Source organism: Candoia aspera, chromosome 2 (genome assembly GCF_035149785.1).
Source record: "Candoia aspera isolate rCanAsp1 chromosome 2, rCanAsp1.hap2, whole genome shotgun sequence".
NCBI lineage: Eukaryota > Metazoa > Chordata > Lepidosauria > Squamata > Boidae > Candoia > Candoia aspera.
Window position 1 is genome coordinate 44,780,716 of NC_086154.1, and position 23,071 is coordinate 44,803,786.

Below are 23,071 nucleotides of genomic sequence, written 5' to 3' on the forward strand. Positions count from 1 at the left end.
GCGAACCCCCCGTGGTGCTCTCCAGAGTGCTGGACTTCAACTCCCGATTAACTAGGAACGCTCGTGGCAAAGTTTTGAGCACCGTCGAGCCGCATTCGTTTTTTCATCTACTGGGCGGATTAGCCGCACGCTGCCTTCCCAATCCAGCGAAGGACCACCCCATCCGTTCGTTAATATTCATAAGAGCGCTCTCCGCTACTCTCTCCGCCCCAGATTTGCATATTAATGAGACGTTGTGTCATTATTCATGAGCTTTCGCGGGCTTTTGACCACGTGATTCGTAATCCGCGCGGAATTCAGGCTCCGGCGGCGCTGCGGTTTGGTAACTGTTCGGGGAAGAAGCTCCGTTGAATCGGAAAGCAGGCGAAATGGCGGTAAGAGAGCTTCTCGCAATTAATATAGAGGTGGTTTTCTTGTCAGTAGTTTTGGTTATTTGTATTTGCGTCCCCTTGATGGGCCGCTTTTTTTTGGAATGTTTGGCGTCATCTTGGTAATTCTTAACAATCATTCCTTTCGTGGTTTGATCCGTATCTAGAACCTTTTCCAGACCTGTTGCCTGGCGGCGTTTGCAGGAGGAGTGAAATTTGGGGCTCTTTTCTGTAACTAATTCTGTAACTAGTGCAAATTCCTCCCCAGACACAGGCCCGAGGTCTGTGCCGTCCATTTCAAAGTGCACCAGGAGTTAAGGAGTACAAAGAAACATTTTCAGACATGGCAATTCTGCAATTAAACCCCAGTGACCTCTCCGGGACTTAAGAGAGAGACGAAAAGAGACAGCCTAACACAGGGCCTGCCCGGAGTAATGGACAGGCCCTGTGTTAGTCTGTCCCCATTTATTTGCATTCCCTTTGCAAGTTCTGAAGTTTTGATAATTCCAATAAAACTAAGTCCCAGTAGAGGATATTAACCAAATTCACAATATCTTTTGCACTCTGTGTATTGTCTTAGGATTCCTCCGAGTCGAACATGGCTACCAGCCCCGTGTACAGCTCTCGGAGAGGAGAGGCCTTCACTTCCAGTCCAGGGAGAGATCTGCCGCCCTTCGAGGACGAGTCTGAGGGACTCCTGGGGACTGGGGGACTCCCTGATGAAGAGGAAGAAGATGGAGAGGAGTTGATTGGAGAAGGGATGGAAAGGTAGGAGCCTTCCTCTGCTACGTTCGGGTTTTCACATGAAGCCTCAGAATGAAACATTTGGAACTCTGTCCTGCTCAGTTCTTCTCTTTTCTTGCCTGTTTCATCAGTTCAGGGCAAGTCAGATTTACTTCAAAGGGCAAATGTCGTGAAGATGTTGGTATTTAATACTGTAGGTTGATATTGGTATGGCAGTACATCCATATTGATATTTACTTCACCAACGTTCATTGATTATAGGAAATTAATTCACATATTTATTCTGATTACATATGGTATCCTCCTCCAGTCCAGCTGCAACTGTGGAATCATATGGCATGACGGGCTGCTCCAACAGCAGATGCACATCTTTGTTCATAATCAGATGAATGTCACCATACAGAGAAAGGGTTGTCTCCAAGTGTGCATCGTCACATCTTCCTCTTGAAATGCCTATTGCCTTCCTGGCTGGATTTATCTTCTGAGAGTGTTAAATAGTGTTGAACAGCCAGGTGCCCTCCAGATGTTTCAGAGTTCAACTCCAGTCAGCCCATGTCTGTTCAGTACCCTTGGCTTATCTAGCCTCCTTAGCGTTATAATGTGCTACATGCATTGATGATGCTACGTTAGTATGTGTTCATACCTTATTTCACAGGTAGGCAGGTTTTTTGGCCTTGAAGGCCAGGTTGGGAATTGGGGATCGCACATATGTACATTACCCATTTGCATGCATGTTCCACATGCACTATTTCATGTACAGCATACTCCCACACACATTGTCTTATACCTGGACCCTTTCTCTCTCCTTTCTTGCTGCTGTTAACAGTAGGAAGCCAGCAGTTTGGTGCTCTGACAATCAGGTAGTCAACTGGTTGATGAGAATTACATTGCTTGGCTTCCTGCCATTAGTAGCTGCAGGTATCATGATTTGTTTCTTACCATCCTGCTAATCAGACAGAAAGTTGGCAGGGCTCCTCATTATTTTGGGAGAAGATACCTTTCAGGATCAAGATTACCCCAGCTTCTGACCTCTTATAAATTGTTTGTGCCTGTTCTAGAATATATAAAAGATTGGTTCCAATTAAGAAAGAAATCAAAGGCTAGGCACTGAACCAGATGCTTATGTGCCTCTAAACGTTGCACCATCCCTACCCTAGGGATGATATCTACCCTGATGAAAATTGTAAGGTAGATTAAAAGCCAAGCATTGCACAGCCATCAGTTCAAGCATCTTGTTACACAACTTGAAGCCAAGTATGATAATTTGGTGTTACTTATGCTGTTTATTGCAAACCTTACAAACTGAGACAGGAGATATAGCTTGTAAGGGATGGATTTGCATATTGTTCTAAATGCATAGTTTCCACAGAAGCATATGAAGTTTTGGTAATGGAATATATAAAATAGTGTGCTTGATGGAATGATGAAGTGAAAGACGCTGTAGATAAGAAAAAATTATATAGGGCAGGGGTGTCCAACCCGCGGCCCATAGGCCGCATGCTGCCCTGAACAGCTAGTAATGCGGCCCAAAACATTATTTTGCAATTTTTTTCGTGACTGCTATCTTGTGATCGGCCCAGCAGATAACAGCAGCCAAGGGAAGGTGCAGGGTAGGGCATGCGCAGCAGAGGGCAGATTTGGGCGTCAAAGAAAGAGGAGGCCCGAGAAGGGCGGCAGGTGCATTGCAAGCCACAAGGTGGAGAAGTGAGTCGCCGATTGGCCAGCCCTGGATTGCCGCTGGGGCGAGTGTGCCATCAGGCAAGAAGCACGAGGTGGGCTGCTTTCTTTTCCTGGCGGGTCTGGCAAGGCTTAGCCTATAAATCTCTGCACCAGGAAGCCAGGGCAGGGGGCTGCTTGCCCAGCCCTCTCCTCCCAAAGGAGGGGTTTGGGAGATGCGGCACTGGAGGTCTCCAGGGAGGGCGGAAGAAGGAATTTAGGGCCAGTGCCTTTCGGCTAGAAAGTGTCCTAACAACCAGGAAACACACTGAGACATGGAACTGGTCTCTAATATTTATTGCTAGTACTTAACAGGAATCCTAACAAACTGAAGAAGCGTGGGAAAACCCAGACATATAATCCCCAAGGGTTAAGGCAGTCCCGATCTGTGTCTCTTTGAATGGCTGAACAATTCATCAGTGCTACGCATGCGCTTGACAGTCTGGAAGGGAGCCCCCTGCTCGCCATCCTTACTCATGACAGAAAGGGATTGGCCCTCCTTTCTTCCTTTCCAGGGCTGCTGCACTGTAGCCGTCCGGAGAGGCGAGGCTGGGGAGGGGTCCCCACGTGGGGAAGCCAGGATGGGGGGCTGCTTGCCCAGCCCTCTCCTCCCAAAGGAGTCACATTCACGAGATAGACAGCCATATACATTGATTTAATAAATAAATAATGAAAGCAGAGAAGTTATTTTTCTGCCAAGTGTTCAAGCAGTGATCAGGTGCTCAGACAATTGGTTCTTTTGGATCCAGAGACAATAAGCACACCAGTGGATAAAGAGATTTTAAGCTTTATTAACTTAAGCAAACAAATTTAAACAGAAACACACTTTAACCAGAAACACAGTTTAGGCAGATTAAACAGAAGCATAAACAGCATAAAGAAAGGAAAATCATTACATACCAAGCAAGTTGAAACCCTATCTCCATAGGCTGTCAGGAGCCCCTTAATAAGGACAGCAGAGATACCCCAGGATGGCTCAGTCTGGCCCTAAAACCTTGTGACCCTGTTTCTATGGTACTGAGGCTGCAGGTTCTGATCTTGACTGGATAGTTTCCAGAGTCTGGAGCACCTGTTAAATCCAAGAGCCTGGGAAACTATACAGATAAGCTAGTCATAACAAAATTGGGGTTTTGTCCCCCACATTTCAAACAAATAAAAAACAAGCCAGCTAAACATTAGTGTAACTCAAACTCTAAGCTTCTTCGTGTGAAGGAGAAAAATCAAAATATGTCACTTAAACTCCTCAAAATAACAATGGTCTTCCGCATTGCCACTACACTTATCTAAATTAATAGTTACTAAAAGTTGACTTGTAGCTCTTTGTTTCCAGAAAAATTTTCCAATATGAAAACAGGAATGAGAAGTAGTAACAAACAAGATAACAAGCCATAGAATAGAACAACTAAAACTGAAGCTTACGCACACTAAGTGCACTGAGATATCTTTTTTTCTATTTTGTAATAAAAAATGCTTGGCGCTTACCAGCTGCATTATATCAATCTTGTCGTGTAATATTATAACCATTCAGGAGGTGGTTTGGGGAAGAAGCCAGCTGTTCTTCGACAGTTCTTGATCATGGAAGTTCATGCTCTGACTCTTGATACTCCCATCCATCAGTCACAATTTGATCCCCTCCTTATACTAGAACCTGTTGTACAGTATCATTTTTGTTCATCCTAACGTGATATTGCACTTTCTCCCTTTTATCCATGCTTCCAGATAGACTGTATGTATTTCATTAAACTGATTATCCATCAGAGTCACTGGAAAAGATTATTTGCTGAGCAAGCCTGCAAAAATGTTCTGTTCAAACATGGATTCTCTCTGGTTCAATTTACCCTTGGCTTCCCACATCTGCAACCACCTTCTAATAGTCATACCCTCAATACCCAGCTGTCAAACACAATTCCAATATTGCACATCAATTTATGTCCAGTTAAAACTATACTGGTCAGTGCCTTATTCACTTTAAATGTTGCAGGCAATATTATGGCCATGAACATTCCCTGTGCCAATGAAGATTTCCCATCAGACCAGTGTTTTTCTCCCTTGTATGTATTTGTGGTTATTACAGCAGTACATTCTTAATGGACTCTGAATTGTTTTATCTGCCTTTGCCATTTTCCCTAACATAATCCAAACCGTAACTCCAAATACAACTATTTGTATTCCTATTATTCTCACAGCTGGATGGACCATTGGTCAAAGTATATCCTCAGCTATATGACTAGACTCCAAAAAGAGTCAGCTAAGGGTGTTGACCCATAGTTGCTATTTCATGGAAAAACGCCCAAACTATCATGTGACTCTTTAATTCACATCTCATTTCCTTGTCTTACAAGGTGTGTCATTGCTTGGTAAATTTCAGAGTGGAACAGAAATTTGTTGAACAAACTTGGGATCATTCCCAATGTGGGTTAGGAATAAGGCTGGGGAATTCTGAAGCTGAATCACTGACAGGCTAGACATCACATGGTCAAAATCACATCCATGAAAAAAGTATGAAAACATTGGTTGATTAAGGGTGAGATGTAATGGGACTGCTTACAATTTATCCATATCAGTGGGGGTGCTGGTCTTATATATGATACTACTTTATTCTATGGTTCGTGGGTTCCACATGAAAATCACACACCAAAATATTTTTGGTTCTCTAATACAGCAGTACTATATGTTTCAAAAATTTAAATCCTCACAAAATACCCAGAATGTTCTCTCATAGCATCATATCAAATCCTGATTCCTCAATTCAGATTGTGTGTTACACTCATCATATGCCATCCCCAATTCTGCATGTGTGGATACGTAGGTGTTGTGCAAGTTGTAATATCCAAATATAAATGTCAGATCTGGTGTTCTGCGAAATAGGTCAGGTATTCAAGATGCAACGAGGCTGATGAACAGAGATGTTTTTGTCCAGGGACTATCGTCCTATTCCTGAGCTTGATGTCTATGAAGCTGAAGGTTTAGCCTTGGATGATGAAGATCTGGAAGAGCTAACTGCCAGCCAAAGGGAAGCAGCAGAACGGGCGATGAGACAGAGGGACCGGGAGATGGGCCGAGGCCTGGGCCGCATGCGGAGTGGACTGCTTTATGGTACATTTTTTTAAATGAGTGGATAGCTATGGCTTGGTTTATACATTTCCTTAAGCCCTAATATGGTTTGTTTGCGTCATGCAGTACAGGTTTGTTGTTTATTCGTTTAGTCGCTTCCGACTCTTCATGACTTCACGGACCAGCCCACGCCAGAGCTTCCTGTCGGTCGTCAACACCCCCAGCTCCCCCAGGGACGAGTCTGTCACCTCTAGAATATCATCCATCCATCTTGCCCTTGGTCGGCCCCTCTTCCTTTTGCCCTCCACTCTCCCTAGCATCAGCTCAGTACAGGTAGTCCTTGGTTAATGACCACTCGTTCAGTGACTGTTCAAAATTATGATGGTGCTGAACGAGTGGTGGCTGTGCCCAGTCCATGATGTTCCGGCCATCCCAGCACCCCAGTGGTCATGTGATGGCAATCTGGGCACTTGGCAACTGGCTCACATTTACGACAGTCGCTGTCCTAACAGCCAGGAACCACACTGAGACGAGGAATAGGTCTCTAGTGTTTTATTACTGCTACATTAGACAGAAAATCCTAGCAAACTGAAGAAGCGTGGGAAAAACCCAGACAGATAAACCCCAAAAGTTAAGGCAGGTCTGATCTGTGTCTCTTTGAATGGCTGCTTAACTCCTCAGTGCTACGCATGCGTTTTCCCCCCTGGATAGGGGCCCCCTCCTGCTCACCATCAGTGCTCATGACAGTCGCAGTGTCCGGTCACGTGATTGTGATTTGCAACCATCCCTGCCTGCTTCCCACAAGCAAAGTCAATGGGGAAACCAGGAGGGAAGGTCACAAGTTGCTCAGGTAAGTCTTCCCCACCCACGCACCCTCCCTCAGCCCCTTTGCGCTTGCGCCGCACTTCCCCCACCACTTGCACATCCTCCCCAAGCCTCACTGCACTTGGACCATGCCTCCACCACCATTCTCACACCCTCTCCCACCTGGCAGCAGCCATCCTAAGCCCCACTGCGCTCGCACCACACCTCCCTGCCACTTGTTACCCTCCCCCACCCTGCACCAGCCACGTGCCTGCCTGCCGGCCTCCTTGCAAGCGTCCTGGGATTTGCAACTTCTCGCCGTTTCCCCACTGACTTTGGTTGTTGGAAGCCAGTAGGAAGTTGCAAGGAAATGCTCACTTAACGACCCATGTTCCTCGCTTAATGACAGCAACAAGGACTGCAGGGATTGCCATCACTAAGCAATGCAGTCACGTGACATTGTGCTTTATGACTGCATCACTTAGCAACGGAAATTCCAGTTCCAACTGCTGTTGTAGCTCAAGGAGTACCTGTATGGGAACAGAGACAGTGAATAAATCGTGTTTATTTTATAGCAGTAAGCCAAATTGAAACCATGCTTAGCTTATTGATTGCAGTTGTGGTTTGGGGAAATAAACATATGAAAGTATATGGTTCAGCTAGTTTCTTGGAAATACTGTGTTATTTTTTTATCCCACACATCTGCAAAGGTCCAGGGTAAGAGCAGCTAAAAAAGGATTTGGCCAAATAAGTCATGAGCAATTTGCTCACTTACGAGGCTGACTCTGATTTATTTTTTATTAATAATTGTCAGTCTCATACTGCTCAGTTTTATGAGATATGCTGCATATATAGCTGAGCATTTTAGTATTTACTTCTATATGAATATTAATGGGACAGCTCTTCTTAACTGAGAGCATTTAACATGTTAAAGTTACAATAAACAAGAATATGGAAGCACCGCAATGTAAATCAAGAATTAAAAACAATAGAGAATTTTTAGAATTTGGGAAAATTAAAAGCTCTCTGCTTGACACTTGAAATAGCATTAAATCAGTAGATCAGCAGATCCCGAACTGGTACCCTCCAGATGTATTGGAATACAACTCCCATAATCCTCCAATGAGCAGTTACCCATAGCAACAAGGCCTGTGTAAGACATGAGCATCAATTATAGGAGTTGAAGTCCAACATATTTGTGGGGTAATAGCTTGGGAAAAGCTATAAAAAAGAGGACGTGTATCTAAGCAGCTCTATCTCAGAGAATTGGCTTGGTGTTACTAGCAGTTCTGTGTTTATGCAGTTGTCTGACAATCCCCTTTTATACCCTCTATTTCTGCCCATCTTTACAATTCTAGAGAGCGATGATGAAGATGAGGATCGTCCTTTGCGGAAGAGGCGCCTGGCTGAACAGGCTGCTGATGGTATGGAAGAGGAGGAGGAAGACATGATTGAAAGCATAGAGAACCTGGAAGACATGAAGGGGCACTCAGTGAGGGAGTGGGTGTCCATGGCAGCTCCCCGTCTTGAGATCTACCATCGCTTCAAGAACTTCCTAAAGACCCATGTGGATGATCATGGTCACAATGTCTTCAAAGAGAGGATCAGTGACATGTGTAAAGGTACAGCTGTGGGAATGCAAGAAAACTGGTTTCTTAGCAAAGTGCTAGTTCCAAGTGTTTTTGGTGATGACTCAAATTAACCAGTTGCATAGTTGCACTAAGCCATCGTTTTCAGATTAGATCACAACATTATAATCCAAGCATCATGGTTTATAAACCCTAGTGGCTGGATCCACACAAACCACATAATGGCTTAGTGCATTGTATGAACTTAGCCACTGCCTTGAGATATATTTCTTTTAACCTACGTTATAACTTAAACCACATGATCAGAGCTAGTGGGTGACTTTTCACTAAGGTTCCCGATTGTACTATTTAGATGGATCCTAGCAAACCACTTAAGACAGAATAAACACAGTATTTGTTGTGGAACATATCTCAGCTTAACTCTTTCCCATGGGTAGACCTATTATCTGTTAGGGCTGCACTTCCTCTTCCCTCCCTACCCCACACTTTTTTCGTGGGTGAATTTTGTTGCAGGAGTTATAGAACAACTATTTTAATTCTTTTGAATTACAGTGCCAGTGTTTTAGTTACTAAAATATCAGCTAGCAGGTTTTAAGGAAAATACTTATTATAGTGATACCTACATTCTTAATGTTCATTTATCTTGGCTATCATGAAAAAAGTTCCTTCAGTAGAAGCTGACAATTATTTTCACACCAAAACCATAATTATTTTTTTTAAATGCTGGAGATCAAATGAGACATAAGAAGGACTACTCTATAAGGACCGCAAATATATTTTGGAGGAAGCCCAATAAACTTAACATTTTCCATTTCTGCAGCAGTAGGCCATGTCTGGATAAAAAATTCTTCTCTTGGCAGAGAATAGAGAGAGCCTGGTGGTGAACTATGAAGATTTGGCTGCCTGGGAACATGTCCTTGCCTATTTTCTTCCGGAAGCCCCAGCTGAGATGTTGAAGATCTTTGATGAAGCAGCCAAGGAAGTAGTATTGGCTATGTATCCCAAATATGACCGAATTGCTCAGGAAATCCATGTCCGCATCTCACATCTGCCTCTGGTGGAGGAGTTACGGTCCCTTAGGTAAGAAGGCAGTTTAGTATTGGAGGTTGGCAGCACCAACAAAACCTATCAAGGGGAGGCTCTTTAATGATTTATGACCCATAGTTGGTTAAGATGTAAGTGATCCAGCTGATAAAAAAACTATTAGTCAGTCTCTTGTAGCAATGACTGAATCAAGGACAAAAATGAAGAGACAAGCTCAGTGTTGCATATTAAATGTTCCCAAACAGAACTGTTTCCCAGGTCCTGAAGCTGAGTTATATTATGAAGATAACATGCTTAAAATTATTTTGTTGCTCTGGAGGTATTGTAATCCCTTGAATTGCTGCTAAAAAATTCAAGTTCCCCTTTCTAAGCATAGAACCGTAGGAGGAAGCCACCTTGAATTGATGGGTATGAAGCCACTGTACATTGAATCAAATCATATTGTTAATTCTTGATTTGTTACATTTATACCCTGTCTTTCCTCCTGGAACTCAAGGTAGTCTATATAGCATTCCTTCTACCATTTAACCCCACAACAGTGACCTCTAATGGAGGTTGGGCTGTAAGAGTATAACAAGCTCCAAGTTTTCAAGCAGCTTCCATAGCTGAGGTTAATCCAACATTTAATCATTATACCAAGCTGACCGGTCTAGTTTGTGTTGTTTACTCTGGCAGCTGGTCCCCAAGGTCTCAGGCAGATACTTATCTGAGCTCATATGTCTGAAGATGAAAACTGGGATCTACTGCTGAAAAAGTGCCCTCTACCATTGATTTAAGTCCCCCTGTCCAATTCCTGAGCTGCATTGCTTCTCAAAGTTTTGCAGAGATGTAAAGGATCTTTAATGGTTGCATAGAGAAATTCTTCCCATCTTAGCCTTGTTCCTGCTTCTTCTCATAGGCAGCTGCATCTGAACCAGCTGATCCGGACAAGTGGGGTTGTGACAAGCTGTACCGGGGTTCTTCCCCAGCTCAGCATGGTCAAGTATAATTGTACCAAATGTAGTTTTGTCTTGGGGCCTTTCTCACAGTCTCAGAACCAAGAAGTAAAACCAGGATCTTGCCCGGAGTGTCAATCTGTTGGTCCCTTTGAAATCAACATGGAGGAGGTAAGCTGTGCATTTTGTGATATTAGAAGGCCCATCGTGTCTTTGGACCTGATCTTGTTCAGTTTAGAACTGCATAATTCTTAGAACTGTCTGGAGGGCAATTGCACAATCCTTGGAAGAGGCTTCACTGCTTTTAAGGAGTGGCAGACAGGTGCTGCATCCTCTGAAGGTCTTCTTTGCCTTCAAATCATAAATGTTGCACAGCCATAATAGCTGTCTTTCTGGGGTAAGTAAACCCAAAGGCTGATTCTGGGTTCATTCTGCTCAGAGACCCAGTCTGCTGAAGATCCTGAGTTTGCTACTTCCTGAAATAATACTTAGAGTGATATGGTATAATTATAGACCGCCCCCCTCATCTGGGGAGACCAGAATTCCCACATCTGAAAGTCTGTTTTTCTCCTGCCTGCCCAGCAACGGATAATATGAACATGTTGGTTTGCTTTCCTAGCTCTGTGCCTCTCATGGGCAGGCAACATTTCTGGGGCTGGAGGTCGGGGAAGGGACACACGCTTATCCACACAAACATACATATAAGTATATATTATAGAATAGTTGACAGACAAGGGCCTGGGAAGCAGGGCAGCATGGGAAAGGAGTTCCAGCCTTTGTTGTTGTTATTCTTTTAAGCCACTTTTTTTCTGGAAATCAGTGGAAAATAAAGCTGCATAAGTTTTATTGCTGAATTTCAGTGTGGGAGGATCATGAGCAGTTCTGGGGTAACCAAACATGCATGGACGGTGCTGGTTGCCTATCTTCACTGTAGGTGATCATGCTGCTTTTATATCCAAGCCTCCCTGAACTCAATCAAGCAATTTGGTCCTATAATTTCATTTAACCTAGCCCTATTGATACAGACTGCATTGCCTCATGCTGTAATATGGCTGCTGCTTCTCTCTTCCCTTCAGCCAGTTAGATCTATTCAGAAAGATCTAGGATGGAATCTGGTGTTTACCATACATCCAGGCACTGTTGTAAAGCAGGAGGAGGCAATGGTCCACCTGCTGCCTAGCTGTTTCTATGGCCTGAGGAGTCCCTGGATCCCTCCTCATTCTCTGCCTAGCGCTCAACTCATAGGTCATCTGCTGAAAGCGAGGAGAACAGGTCATTCCTTCTCTGCTGCCCATGGTGATGGAGAAGCAATTTCCTGGAAGGAGGACAAGGTTTCCTCAGCCCTGGGGTCAAGATTACTCTCTCATTGCCTATAGGGGGGAGGCAGCCATTTTAAGCAGGGGTGCTGAAGAAAATAAGGGAGGAGGTATTCACTGCTTCTTCCATCCCACTAACCCTGCTGAGGCTGGCAGATCCCTCCCTACCTCTGCACCCTTACTAACAGTTCTGCAGATGATTTATCAGCTGAAAATTGGAGGAAGTGAAGCAGAATCCATGGAGAGGCCCTCAGGATTGCAGTGATCCTGAGCAAAATCACTTTATAAGGAGCTTTGATTGGAAGGAGTGAGTGAGGAAGGTTTGTGTGTGTTCATTCCCCAGCTAAACTCCGAATGAAACTCTCAAGGCCAAAACAGTTGTTCAACAATCATAATTCAAAATAAAAGCAAATGTTTAGCTTTTATGGGGGTGAGCTGAAAGATAGGTTAATCTACTGTATGTAGATTCCTGTCATACCCTGATGAGTCTCCAAGGTGGTGAAGCTTTGTCTGTTTGCAGCTAAATGCAAGCTTGCCCGATTTTCTGAGTTTTTCATACAGGTGTGAGGGAAAGCAGTCTTGTAAAAGCCTCCTTGAGTCTAGTGGCTTGTTGTTTAAGGAATATGCTAAGAATTTTGGTTGCAGGGCCTTTTTTGTACTCCCACGAAAGTCTTAACTTGTGTGCTTGATATCCCTACAGACAGTCTACCAGAACTATCAGCGCGTCAAAATCCAGGAAAGCCCAGGGAAGGTGGCAGCTGGCAGGCTTCCTCGCTCAAAGGATGCCATTTTACTGGCTGACCTGGTTGACAGTTGCAAGCCAGGGGATGAGATTGTAAGTATGGTGCCCAGATAAGCAGGGAAGTCCAGAGACTGAGGCCTCTTGACAACAACTTAAGCACTAGTCCCAGCCATAGAATTCAGGAAAGAACCTTCATGAAAGTAAGGTTGCCTCTGGAAGAAGTATGCATAACTTGGCTTTCTGAAGCCCATCAGAATGGCTATAATTTTTAGTTTGTGTGTAGCATGTTCCAGTCTGAGTCCCTTGCACTTCCCTTTTCACTTCTCTGCATGATCATCATTCCACTCTATCTGGGGCTCTCAGCTGTCAATTCAGCCCTTGATTTGATTCCTTAGAAATGTGAAAGGAAGTTCCAAAGAACTAGTATCTTCAGCAGAATTGTTTCAATTGACCTGTGCGGTTTTTTAATATCTTGCAAATGTTTGTTCTAAATGATTAATGTACTGCATGCATCCCAAAAATGTTTTTCATCATCATTGTAAAAAAAATAAGTCCTAAGGCCATAACACAGAAACTCTTCCAACACTTAAGAATAAATGGTGTTGAATATAATTAGCATTTGTTCTATTAGTAGTTTACTCATAACATATAACATTGCGATGTCTGCTCATGATCATGCTCCTTAAAAACTCCCTTCCCTCCCTTTCTCCCTCTTCTTGTCTGTCTGTCTGTCTGTCTGTCTTCTCCCTAAATTATATACATTAACTTAGTTCCAGTGGCTAAAGAATGTCTTGGTCTTGACTTTTAGGAGCTAACTGGAATTTACCATAATAATTATGACGGTTCTTTGAACACTGCTAATGGGTTTCCAGTGTTTGCAACTGTGATCCTGGCCAATCACATCACCAAGAAAGACAATAAGGTGGCTGTTGGGGAGCTCACAGATGAGGACATGAAAGTTATTGTAGGCCTGTCCAAAGATGAGCAGATCGGAGAAAAAGTGAGTTTGAAAATCGAGATTCAACTTCTGGTTTTCTGAGTCCCAATGCAGTACAGCGAAAGCTCCAGAGATTGCTGGGCAGAACTTTGCCATAGCAGTAGCAGTTCTTCTGTTCAAAGATAACGTCAATTTGAGTTCTGGGCACTTCTGCAAAACCGTTGCTATGAGATCTGTTCAGTTTGTGTTTTGTCTGTTTTGATGTATGAAATGCTTACTATGCATACTTGGAATAAGTCATCAAACAAATCATTTGGTGAGCAATTATAGCTATAATAGTTCTTTAAATAAAAACAACAGTCTCTCAGAAAATAGAAAAATAACAGAAAAGCAGTAAGCTTTAACAATTAGATCCAATTAAATTAAATCCACCCCAAAATATGCATAGTCTCAACCCCTAAAATCCCCGCTGCAGAGAAGGTGTTACATTTTTATGTTAAGCCTCTCTCCCATATTATTTATTTCTTCTACATGTATACCTTTTCATTAGGAGTTGACCACAAAGCTTTTTCCAAGGTCTGCCCGTAGGTTAAGCAGAAGGTTTAAGACCTTCAGAAGTCCACAAGGTCTTCAGAAGACTTGCTCGCAGGCTTCCTTCCTTCACAACCTGTTAACAGGGAAAACTCTTTCAAAAAGCCTCAGGTGTAAGTTACAACTCAACACTAGCTTTTATTTATCAAAGTTCCCCAGCTTTTATTGATAATACAAAACTATACATTTCTTCCAGCTAATTACATTGTTACCTCTTTCCTAGAATGCTACCATTTAATAAGAGCTGATATAATTGCCTTTTAAAAATCATCTCCTGTAGGGAGACCACCAGAAAATCCCGGGGCTGTTGTCTAGACTGGGGAGTTGAAAATGTTCTGGAAGGAGGCAGTGTAGGCCCTGCTATTCTTGACTCCCCAGATTGGTTCCTGGCGACTTTGCTATACAGTCATTCTAAGTTTAATAGCAGATTTCCATTGTGGTACCACTGTTTTCATATGTAGTGTCCCTGTTGGAGCCAGAGGGGGATAAATGTGTTTGCCGTGTCTTTGCTTTTCCCAGATCTTTGCGAGCATTGCTCCTTCAATCTATGGTCATGAAGATATCAAAAGGGGGTTGGCTCTAGCCCTGTTTGGAGGAGAACCCAAAAACCCAGGTAAACTGGCCAAAGGAGCTTTATAATCAATGCTGCTTTTGCATGAAGACCTTAACCTGCTAGAGAGGATACTCCAGTGTGCTACAGCTGCATTCTGCTGGAGAGGCACTGCTTCACTGAAAAGGCTTGAAAAGATGTTCACCTTTTATTTTTACAGTTGCACATTTCCCTATTAATAAGCTATTCTCCATTTTGGTAATTTATTCCAGAAGATAAAAGCAATTCCTCACACCAACTTAAGCAAAACCCGCCCAGCAAAACCCATGAGGCCCCCCCTCCCAGTTTTATCTAGTTTGTAAATAAGTATATGTAATAAAATATGCGTATACCACATTTCCTTCTTATCCACCTGCCCAGTTTTATCAGAAATTCACCTTGTACTGAAATGTACAGAATCAGTTATTAAATGGGTTTATTTTCTTGACAGTTTTTAAAGGCTTACTGGGGTGGGGAGGTATTAATAAAGCAGACTATTCCTCAATCAGCTTATTTCTTCATATTGCTATGTTGCTTTCCCTGACTTCTTCTAGAAAGCAATCAGACATTTTAAAGTACACGAATGAGCTTTAATGTATATTATGGTATAATCCTGCCCTTCCTCCAAGGAAGAACAGAAAAAGCCACATTCTGTTGCTGTTCTTTCTCTTTCTTCCTTACCCAGCTGTCCATGTTCAGAACAACACTATGATTTGGGTTACACTGAGCCAGTGGTCCTGGCTTAGGGTCACTGGGTGAGTTTCAGTGGGCAATCCAATCTCCGGTCTCCCAAGGTCTAACCTAACATTTTGTCTCACTGTGTCTACTGTAGTTTGGCTCACTGTTCCTTTCGTCTGAAACACTATAGGAGGGAAACATAAAGTCCGTGGGGACATCAACATGTTGCTTTGTGGCGATCCTGGAACAGCCAAGTCTCAGTTCCTCAAATATGTGGAGAAAGTAGCCAGCAGAGCGATATTCACCACCGGCCAGGGGGCTTCTGCAGTTGGTCTGACTGCCTATGTGCAGAGACATCCTGTGAGCAAGGAATGGACGCTGGAGGCCGGAGCCCTGGTGCTGGCAGACAGAGGGGTGTGCTTGATAGATGAATTTGACAAGGCAAGTATTGGCAGATTCCAGTCCAAACAGCATAAGCTGCTCTAGATCTTCAACATAGACAGTGAGATGAAGAAGTTTCAGGCCCCATCTAGAAAGATTCAGTCCTGAGATGTGGAACTGAGGAGAACTGCTCAGAATATTAAAGTTGGTGGGGGGTTTGATAGGTTTGGGGATGCTTGCTCTCAGATCCTTTAATGTAGTGAAATGTATAAATGAAGAAACCACAGAGAGAGCGTAGCACAGTGGTGAGACACATCCTTTACACATAAAAGATCCAAACCTCAGTCCTGAGCATCTGCACTTTAAAGAGAGATCAGGTTAATAGGTGACTGGGAAGAACTGCCTTGAAACTCAATACTGACAATCCTAGGCTGGAAGATACTTCCTGTCATTGATAATATTGCTATATCTATTTGATGCTATTCTTTTATTAAACTGTTGAGTTGCTTTGAATGTGCATATCTGGATTCTGCTTTATGTATTCTTTGGACCAATTGGAGCTTTAACATCTTTTGCTGTTCCTCAGATGAATGATCAGGATAGGACCAGCATCCATGAAGCCATGGAACAGCAGAGCATCTCCATCTCAAAGGCTGGCATTGTCACATCTTTACAAGCTCGCTGTACTGTTATTGCTGCTGCCAATCCCATAGGTATGTGTTGCTGGCCCATGGAAGAAAAACTCATAATGGCAAAAAGTTCCACATGTTGCTTTACACTTCCTGCTCTTTGGATACTGAAACGAACAAGAGCCTGCATCCAGCACTGTCTTTAAAAATGCTTCTTTTCCTATTCTAGGTGGGCGCTATGACCCTTCTTTGACTTTCTCGGAAAACGTTGATCTGACCGAGCCCATCATATCTCGATTTGATATCCTGTGTGTGGTCAGGGACACCGTGGATCCTGTTCAGGTATAAGCTTCTGCAGTTCATTGGACTTAAGGAAGGTTAATGAAGGGACTATCATTTTAATACTTACTGAATGAAGAAGGGAGGTGCGTGAGATGGAATTAGCTACTACCATAGACCTCTTATTTAACTTGGGAAACTAGGCCTCACAGGAATGTTTTGGTAAATATACTATAGTTATTTAGAAATAAGGTCTTGTTCTTGTCAAAGCATCCATTCATTTTTGGATCAAGGTTAGGCAATCTGGGGAAATACTTATGGGATTGTCATATAGTAAATGTTGTAATTTCAGTCTTTTGGGTTTGTTTGTTTTCTTTTTCCAATTCCTTCTGGAAGGATGAGATGCTGGCTCGGTTTGTTGTCAGTAGCCATATCAAGCATCACCCAAACAGCAAGGATCCAGTAAATGGAGAGTCTCAAGAGATTACCCTCCCTAATACTTATGGCGTAGAGCCCATTCCACAGGAGGTCCTGAAGAAATACATTATTTATGCAAAGGAAAAAGTCCATCCCAAACTCAACCAGATGGACCAGGACAAAGTGGCCAGGATGTACAGTGAACTCAGGAAAGAATCCATGGTAAGCAACCAGGGAGGTGGAAATCCTGTGTTTCAGAGTGAGACTGTTACCTGCAGAATTGCTGCCTCTCTCACCAGTTAAACAGAGCTGGAAGAACTGTTGGGTCCCAATGAGTCAGAAGTTTGTAGATCTTTTTAGAAGCAGCCATAATTACATCAGTTTGTGAAGATCCCAAATCTATAATAGAGCACTAGCTTTATTAGAACCCACCTAAAGAATATGCAAGCCTTTGAATTTTTCAGAATTCTTTACTACTTAATTTGTCCCTGAATACTAGATATAACTGTTCACCAAAATATCTGCCACTAACGACTGCATCAATCTATAACCTCTGTGCTAAAATTGGCTTTGGGTCACAGAAACATCTAGCCTTACATTTGGACTTTTTTCTCTCATCCTTGGGGTTTGTTTGTTTGTTTTGACAGCTTGCCTGATATATAGAGCTAGTGGCATTTTGGCTGGACCTCAGCTGAAGGATCAAACAAAAAGGGCTTGGATGAAGTGGAAGGTCCAGATTCCTGAAAAAAGAAGTGGGGGCAATCCCTAAGGAAGCATATTCCCTTTCTTCTGTGCAATGCACTAGTCTGCCAGCAGATGGCAGACTCCATTAGTCATTGATGCTTTTTAAACACACTCTTTGTCCACTTGCCTTCCTATTTACTATCTCCTGTGCACCTTTATATGATTTTAATTGGCTTTATGCAGCATTAACAGCTCCCCAGAGTAGAAAAGCAGGCTGTAGCCTAGAGGTGTGCAATTTCTGTCAGTGCGGCAGATCAAGGACCACACTCTAAAATCGGGTGAGGACGTCCCACTATGGAAAAGGGTCAGATGTTTCAAAAGGTAAAGTGGGTGCCTTAAGCCTATCAGTCTTAAAGGCATCCATTGATCCTCTTCAAAGCTCCCCAACTGCATTTTGGGGCACATTTAGGTGGGGCTGATGGGAGCACAAAAGGGATGCTGGCAGGTCACATGCCATTCCTGGGGTGCCCTTTTTGTGTCACTGGTATCAGTCACCAGGGCCTTTCACTTTTCTTTCTGCAGGCAACTGGAAGTATCCCCATTACAGTGCGTCACATAGAGTCCATGATCCGAATGGCGGAGGCCCATGCCCGCATGCACCTGCGGGATTATGTGATGGAGGATGATGTCAACATGGCTATCAGGGTCATGTTGGAGAGTTTCATCGACACACAGAAATTTAGTGTTATGAGAAGCATGCGGAAGGTATGCAGAGATGAGGACCCTTCTGTAGTGGTGGTGATTTCATTTGGGATAATGGAAAAATACCATGAGAACTTAAGTTTTGGTAGAAATCCTATGAAGACCCAGAGAGTTGGCCTTAAACAAGGACTAGGGTGTTATGCACATACACTTTTATGCACTGCACACAATTATGGACAGTAACAGAGCCTATCTATCCTCTCCTTCATTATTGTGTGTGCAGCATATTGAAACTTAACCTAGACAACTGGAAATTACAGGAGAGGATAGATGGAGAAACTGCAGTAATTCTCCCAATGTGTCCAGAATCTCTAGATATCCATGAAAAGTCTCTTAGGGCAAGTGAGGTTGTCAGCTGTATTGGCGATTTGATCTGAGAAGATGGTGAAATCTCAGGCTGAAGGAGGAATCTTATTACTTACTTCAAAGTAATTTCTTCAAGAGATGCGTAATGCCCTGCTTGGGCTTCAGTAATGAATCCTGGAAAATGCTGCCAAGTGGCAAAGGAGTAGGCTAAGGGCACTGTCATCTGTGACAGTGCCTTCCCTTCTTTCCCTTCTGATGAATGAAGTAACTCTTGAGATGAGGGCTGGGAGCTGGAGATACTAAAGTTAATGTTAGAATTGGGACAACATGAAAAGCCTTTGATGTGATGGCTTGGTCAGAGAGATCAATTTCCAGTCCTATCTTCAGGGAGTTCATTGGGTGATTTCAGAGCAGCCTTAGATTGGAAGGATAAAATGTGAATAACCATATTCATTATCTTGAGCTCCTTGGTGGAGTAGTGAAATTAAAACATTCAGTGAATGAAAAATGATGATGTATATTTATGCCTAGGCAGCTTATAGACAACCTTGAATCAGCTCAGTGCTGATGAAGTGTGAGCACTATAACAATGTTTTTGCCTGCTTCCTTAAATACTTCAAGAATTTGCTCACCCGATACATGCAAGCCAAGAGGGGATGTTGCAGGCTTTTCCCCTGCCAAACATCAAAGGGAAAAAGGCTTCCTTGGCCGTAGCTCCCTCACCCTGAAACAGCCAATCCCCCCAGGTGAGAATGGCTCCTTCCTTACTCCCATTTCAAAACACTGTAAAAACAGTGTTTTCCCAATGAACTTTCAGGTAGGGTTGGTAGTGATTAGGGAATCAGTGGAGTGAACGCTTGGGGATGTTGCTGTATTTGTGCTAACTGGGGTGAGTTTATGTTCTGCTTTAGGTGCGTGTATTCATTTTGTTGTAAGCTTCCTAGAGCTGTTTGTTAAGGCAGCCTGTTGGTGCAATAAAATAAATAATTTCTCATTGTTGCTGGCTCGTTGCTGGCCTCCCCTCCTGTTCTTTGTTGCTTGTAGACTTTTGCCCGGTACCTTGCCTTCAGGCGGGATAACAATGAGCTCTTGCTGTTCATTTTGAAACAACTGGTATCGGAGCAGGTGATGTATCAGAGGAACCGCTATGGAGCACAGCAGGACACCACTGAAGTGCCAGAGAAAGACTTAATTGATAAGGTAGGGTATGGAGCAATTTTCCCGTTTGTGGGCATTGTACCAGGAGCTAAATCTAGTCATTCTGCATCTTCTGAGTTTCCCTTTCTAAGCTTTGAGTAAGCGGGCTGGGAGCACTAGGTCTTTCGTAGTAAAGAAAAGCGTGAGATATTAGAGCAACAGGCAAAGTTGCTGGGTCCCGCCTCTGGAGTTACATCCTTGTATTGCTCTGAAACCTGAAATGCGAGAAATTAGCACAAAGGCTTTTGGTGGCTCAGGATCACAAGGACATTGTGATGAGGGAACAATCTCACCGGAGGGGGAGAGGTCGAGGGGATGATTTTTTCTTATTGATGTTTTTGTTGTTGCTGGGCTGGGTTGCGCTTCTATAGATTCCTCAGGTCCTTTTGGATGTTGAACAGACCCATTTTATTTTCCATGAAAATGAGGGAAAGGTTGCAGCATGTGCTGGCAGTTTGTTGCCAAATGTCTGTTATCTGGGAAGAGGGCATTGGGGATCCCGTGCAGTATATCCAATATAATGATAATCCTGCCTTGGTCACCTCCAAGTGGACTACTGCAGTGAGCTTACGTGGGGCTGCCCTTGAAGAACATCCAGAAACTGCAGGTGGTCCAGAATGTGGCAGCATGCACAGTTACGGGTGCACCTTGGTTAGCCTCTGCTCTGCAGGCTGTACTGGCTCTCATCATGCTTCCAGGTGCAGTCAAAGGTGTGGTTGTCACCTAGACCCTTCATGGCATGGGGCTAGGTTATTTACAGGACTGCCTCTCCCCAGTTGTTTCTACCTGTCCTGTTAAGTCTGGCAGAAAGGGCATGCTGGGGTCCTGACGATTAAAGAATGTTACCTTGTGGGACCCAGGAAGTGTGCCTTTTCTGTTGCTGTTTGGAACACCATACCCCCAAGATTCAATTGTGCCAGCCTGTCAGAAAGCATTGAAGGCATAGATGTGTTCCCAGGCTTGGGGACTGGGTAGTTAGTTGGAACCCACGTGATTGTGGTTCTGAGTTTATTGTACATTGGGTTTTAACTCAGCTGTCTTTATAGGTTTTTTATGCCGTTTTGATGTTATTTTGGATTCTGTTTATATATGTTGTTAACTGCCTAGAGCTGCTACGGCAAGAGGGGCAGTTATTCAGATTAGACAGACAGATATTGTGAATAGTAGATACTGCAAATCTGTAGTTCTATGCAACAGTTTAAACCATCCCTGGTCAAACCGTATGTTTCAGTGAATCCCTAAGTGCAGAGAAGCTACCACAACCTCTCCCTGGTGCAAGGCTAAACCCAGCGTTTTTCTGCAAAATGCTTGTCTGTCTAACGTCTCTGTTGTCTTTGATTGTCGCTTAACTATTCATGTCCATCTCCCTTTCTCCTTGCCAGGCTCGCCAGATCAACATCCACAACCTTTCAGCCTTCTTTGATAGTGAGCTGTTCAAGATGAACAAGTTCAGCCGTGATGTAAAGCGGAAATTAATTGTGCAAACCTTCTGAGGCAATGACTTCACAAGAGCAATTCAGAGCTCTGCTTCTCTTCAGAGGTAGCGGCACGTGGCAATTCCCAAGGCCTTTCCTTATACATTTCAGAAAAGAACTGGAAACTGCTCTGCTGAAGGACCTGTAAATAGAATAGAATAGGATGGAATGGTCTTGTGGTTAAAAAAGCAGAATTGCTGTGAGCCTGCGTTTACCGGATGAAGCCCTGGAGGAACTGTTTCCTGTTGGCCTCATTTTAGAAATTGGACTTGACACTGGTAGTGGTGAATGGGTCAGCCTCAGACGCCTGGAATGAGCAGTGACACAGTGCCCATGTTCACTTTAAAGCAACTGCTGCTTCCTATTTCTCCTCTGTTGCACCCTGCTTACTGCTTCATGTGCTTGTATATGAAAAGCTGAAAACAGCCTGTATTGAAGATTAGTTGAAACCCACATTTGTCTTCCTTTAGAACTACATTATGTTTTGAGGTCAAAACAATTGGAGACATGCAAAACTAGTCAGTGGAGGGGCATGCCAGGGCCCCCTAAAACCTTGCCAGAAGCAATTCAGCAGCATGGGCTGGAGGAGGCTTAGCACAGTTCTCCAGAAGTTCTGTTCCCAAAGTAATAATTTTTGCACATCCCTGAAAATGTTGTTTTTTCTTACATATTTGCCCAATAAAGTGTAATTGGGAAATGTTTACTGAAAAAAAAACCCAAAGGTTTTAAAATAGCTTTTTAAAAATAAAGGCACAAATTGGCTTGCTGTTTAAAAAGAGCTGTCTTCCAAAACCAGCTGCTTCACTGTGAATGCTGCATTGTCAACCATATGCTTTTCTGGGTAATATTTTATCATTTTTCCTCTGTTATTTGAACTCCTTTTGTATTAAAGAAAGGTAACTTAAAGCCAGTTGTAACTCCTAAGCTTTCCATTTTTATACCAGTTTTGGACTTGAGATAGCAGCTCATCAACTCAGTGTGTTCTCTCTACCATTTTAGAGAGCCAAATCAGAAAGATAAGAACAGTAAATGTCTAAAATCTAACCCTTGTCCAGAAGCAAGTTTTCTTCTGGAAAATAGCAGGAATGAATTACCAGCAATTATTTCCTGTCCCGAGTTTTTAATAGAAGATAACTAACAGACACTAAAGACAGAACATCTGTATATCCCTTCTAATGCAAAATGTGTGCCTTTTGCATCAGACATTGGTCAGTGCTGTGAGGGTAGGGAGTAGTAAACAAAAAATTAAATACAGTAAGCTTTATGCTTGCCTACCCATGGTCTAAATCACCAAGCCAAGTACCTCTGATTCTATTCCCATCTTTGTGCCTTAAATTACTTCCTGTTTAGAGCCCTTCTGAACCTCCACAATCCAATCTATTGCATGCAACTAGATGGCCCTTCTCTTCTCCTGTGTTTGTAGTTCCATTAACAACTTTTCATGTTGTGTCTATTTTAAGGGGATCACAGAGAAGGCTAGTTGAGAGATAATCCTGTTTATTAGGCAACATGGCCTATATATCAGTGCACTCTACAGGTTCTAACCTTTTCCTTTATAGGCTGTAGTGTTTGGTTGATTTTAAATGTATTCAATGTTAATGTAATGATTTGTTTACCCTTAATTTCCAGAATGCTCAATTTCCAGATGCCTTGTGTAGACTAATAAAAAGTTTAAAAAGAGTATCTATTTTTGCTTTTTTGTAGTAGACAAATGCTTTCTTTGGAAAAGTGGAAGTACAGGCCTACATACTTAGTACTTGCATCTGCCCTGAAATTGGCTGTTGGCTCCATTGCTGCTGACTAAAACTGAAAGCTATTTGGATTACATAGCTTC

The 23,071-nt window shown here is 43.1% G+C and overlaps 1 protein-coding gene across 1 annotated transcript; it reads left to right on the forward strand.

The window, feature by feature from the left end:
* Positions 1-240: 240 nt before the first annotated feature.
* Positions 241-22,846, forward strand: MCM2 (minichromosome maintenance complex component 2). The gene is made up of 16 exons (XM_063291692.1): positions 241-374; positions 949-1,136; positions 5,749-5,924; positions 8,045-8,308; positions 9,136-9,355; positions 10,218-10,425; positions 12,271-12,405; positions 13,121-13,312; positions 14,360-14,453; positions 15,298-15,548; positions 16,075-16,201; positions 16,347-16,459; positions 16,793-17,035; positions 18,080-18,262; positions 19,610-19,765; positions 21,145-22,846. The coding sequence occupies exons 1-16, from the start codon at positions 369-371 to the stop codon at positions 21,253-21,255; spliced, it is 2,667 nt and encodes an 888-aa protein (XP_063147762.1). The 5' UTR covers positions 241-368; the 3' UTR covers positions 21,256-22,846.
* The last annotated feature ends 225 nt before the right edge of the window (positions 22,847-23,071 follow it).

Coding starts and splice junctions, on each gene's coding strand:
- MCM2 (XM_063291692.1), top strand. Junction 1,137..5,748: donor ATTGGAGAAGGGATGGAAAG/GTAGGAGCCTTC, acceptor GTTTTTGTCCAG/GGACTATCGTCCTATTCCTG. Junction 17,036..18,079: donor AACTCAGGAAAGAATCCATG/GTAAGCAACCAG, acceptor TTCTTTCTGCAG/GCAACTGGAAGTATCCCCAT.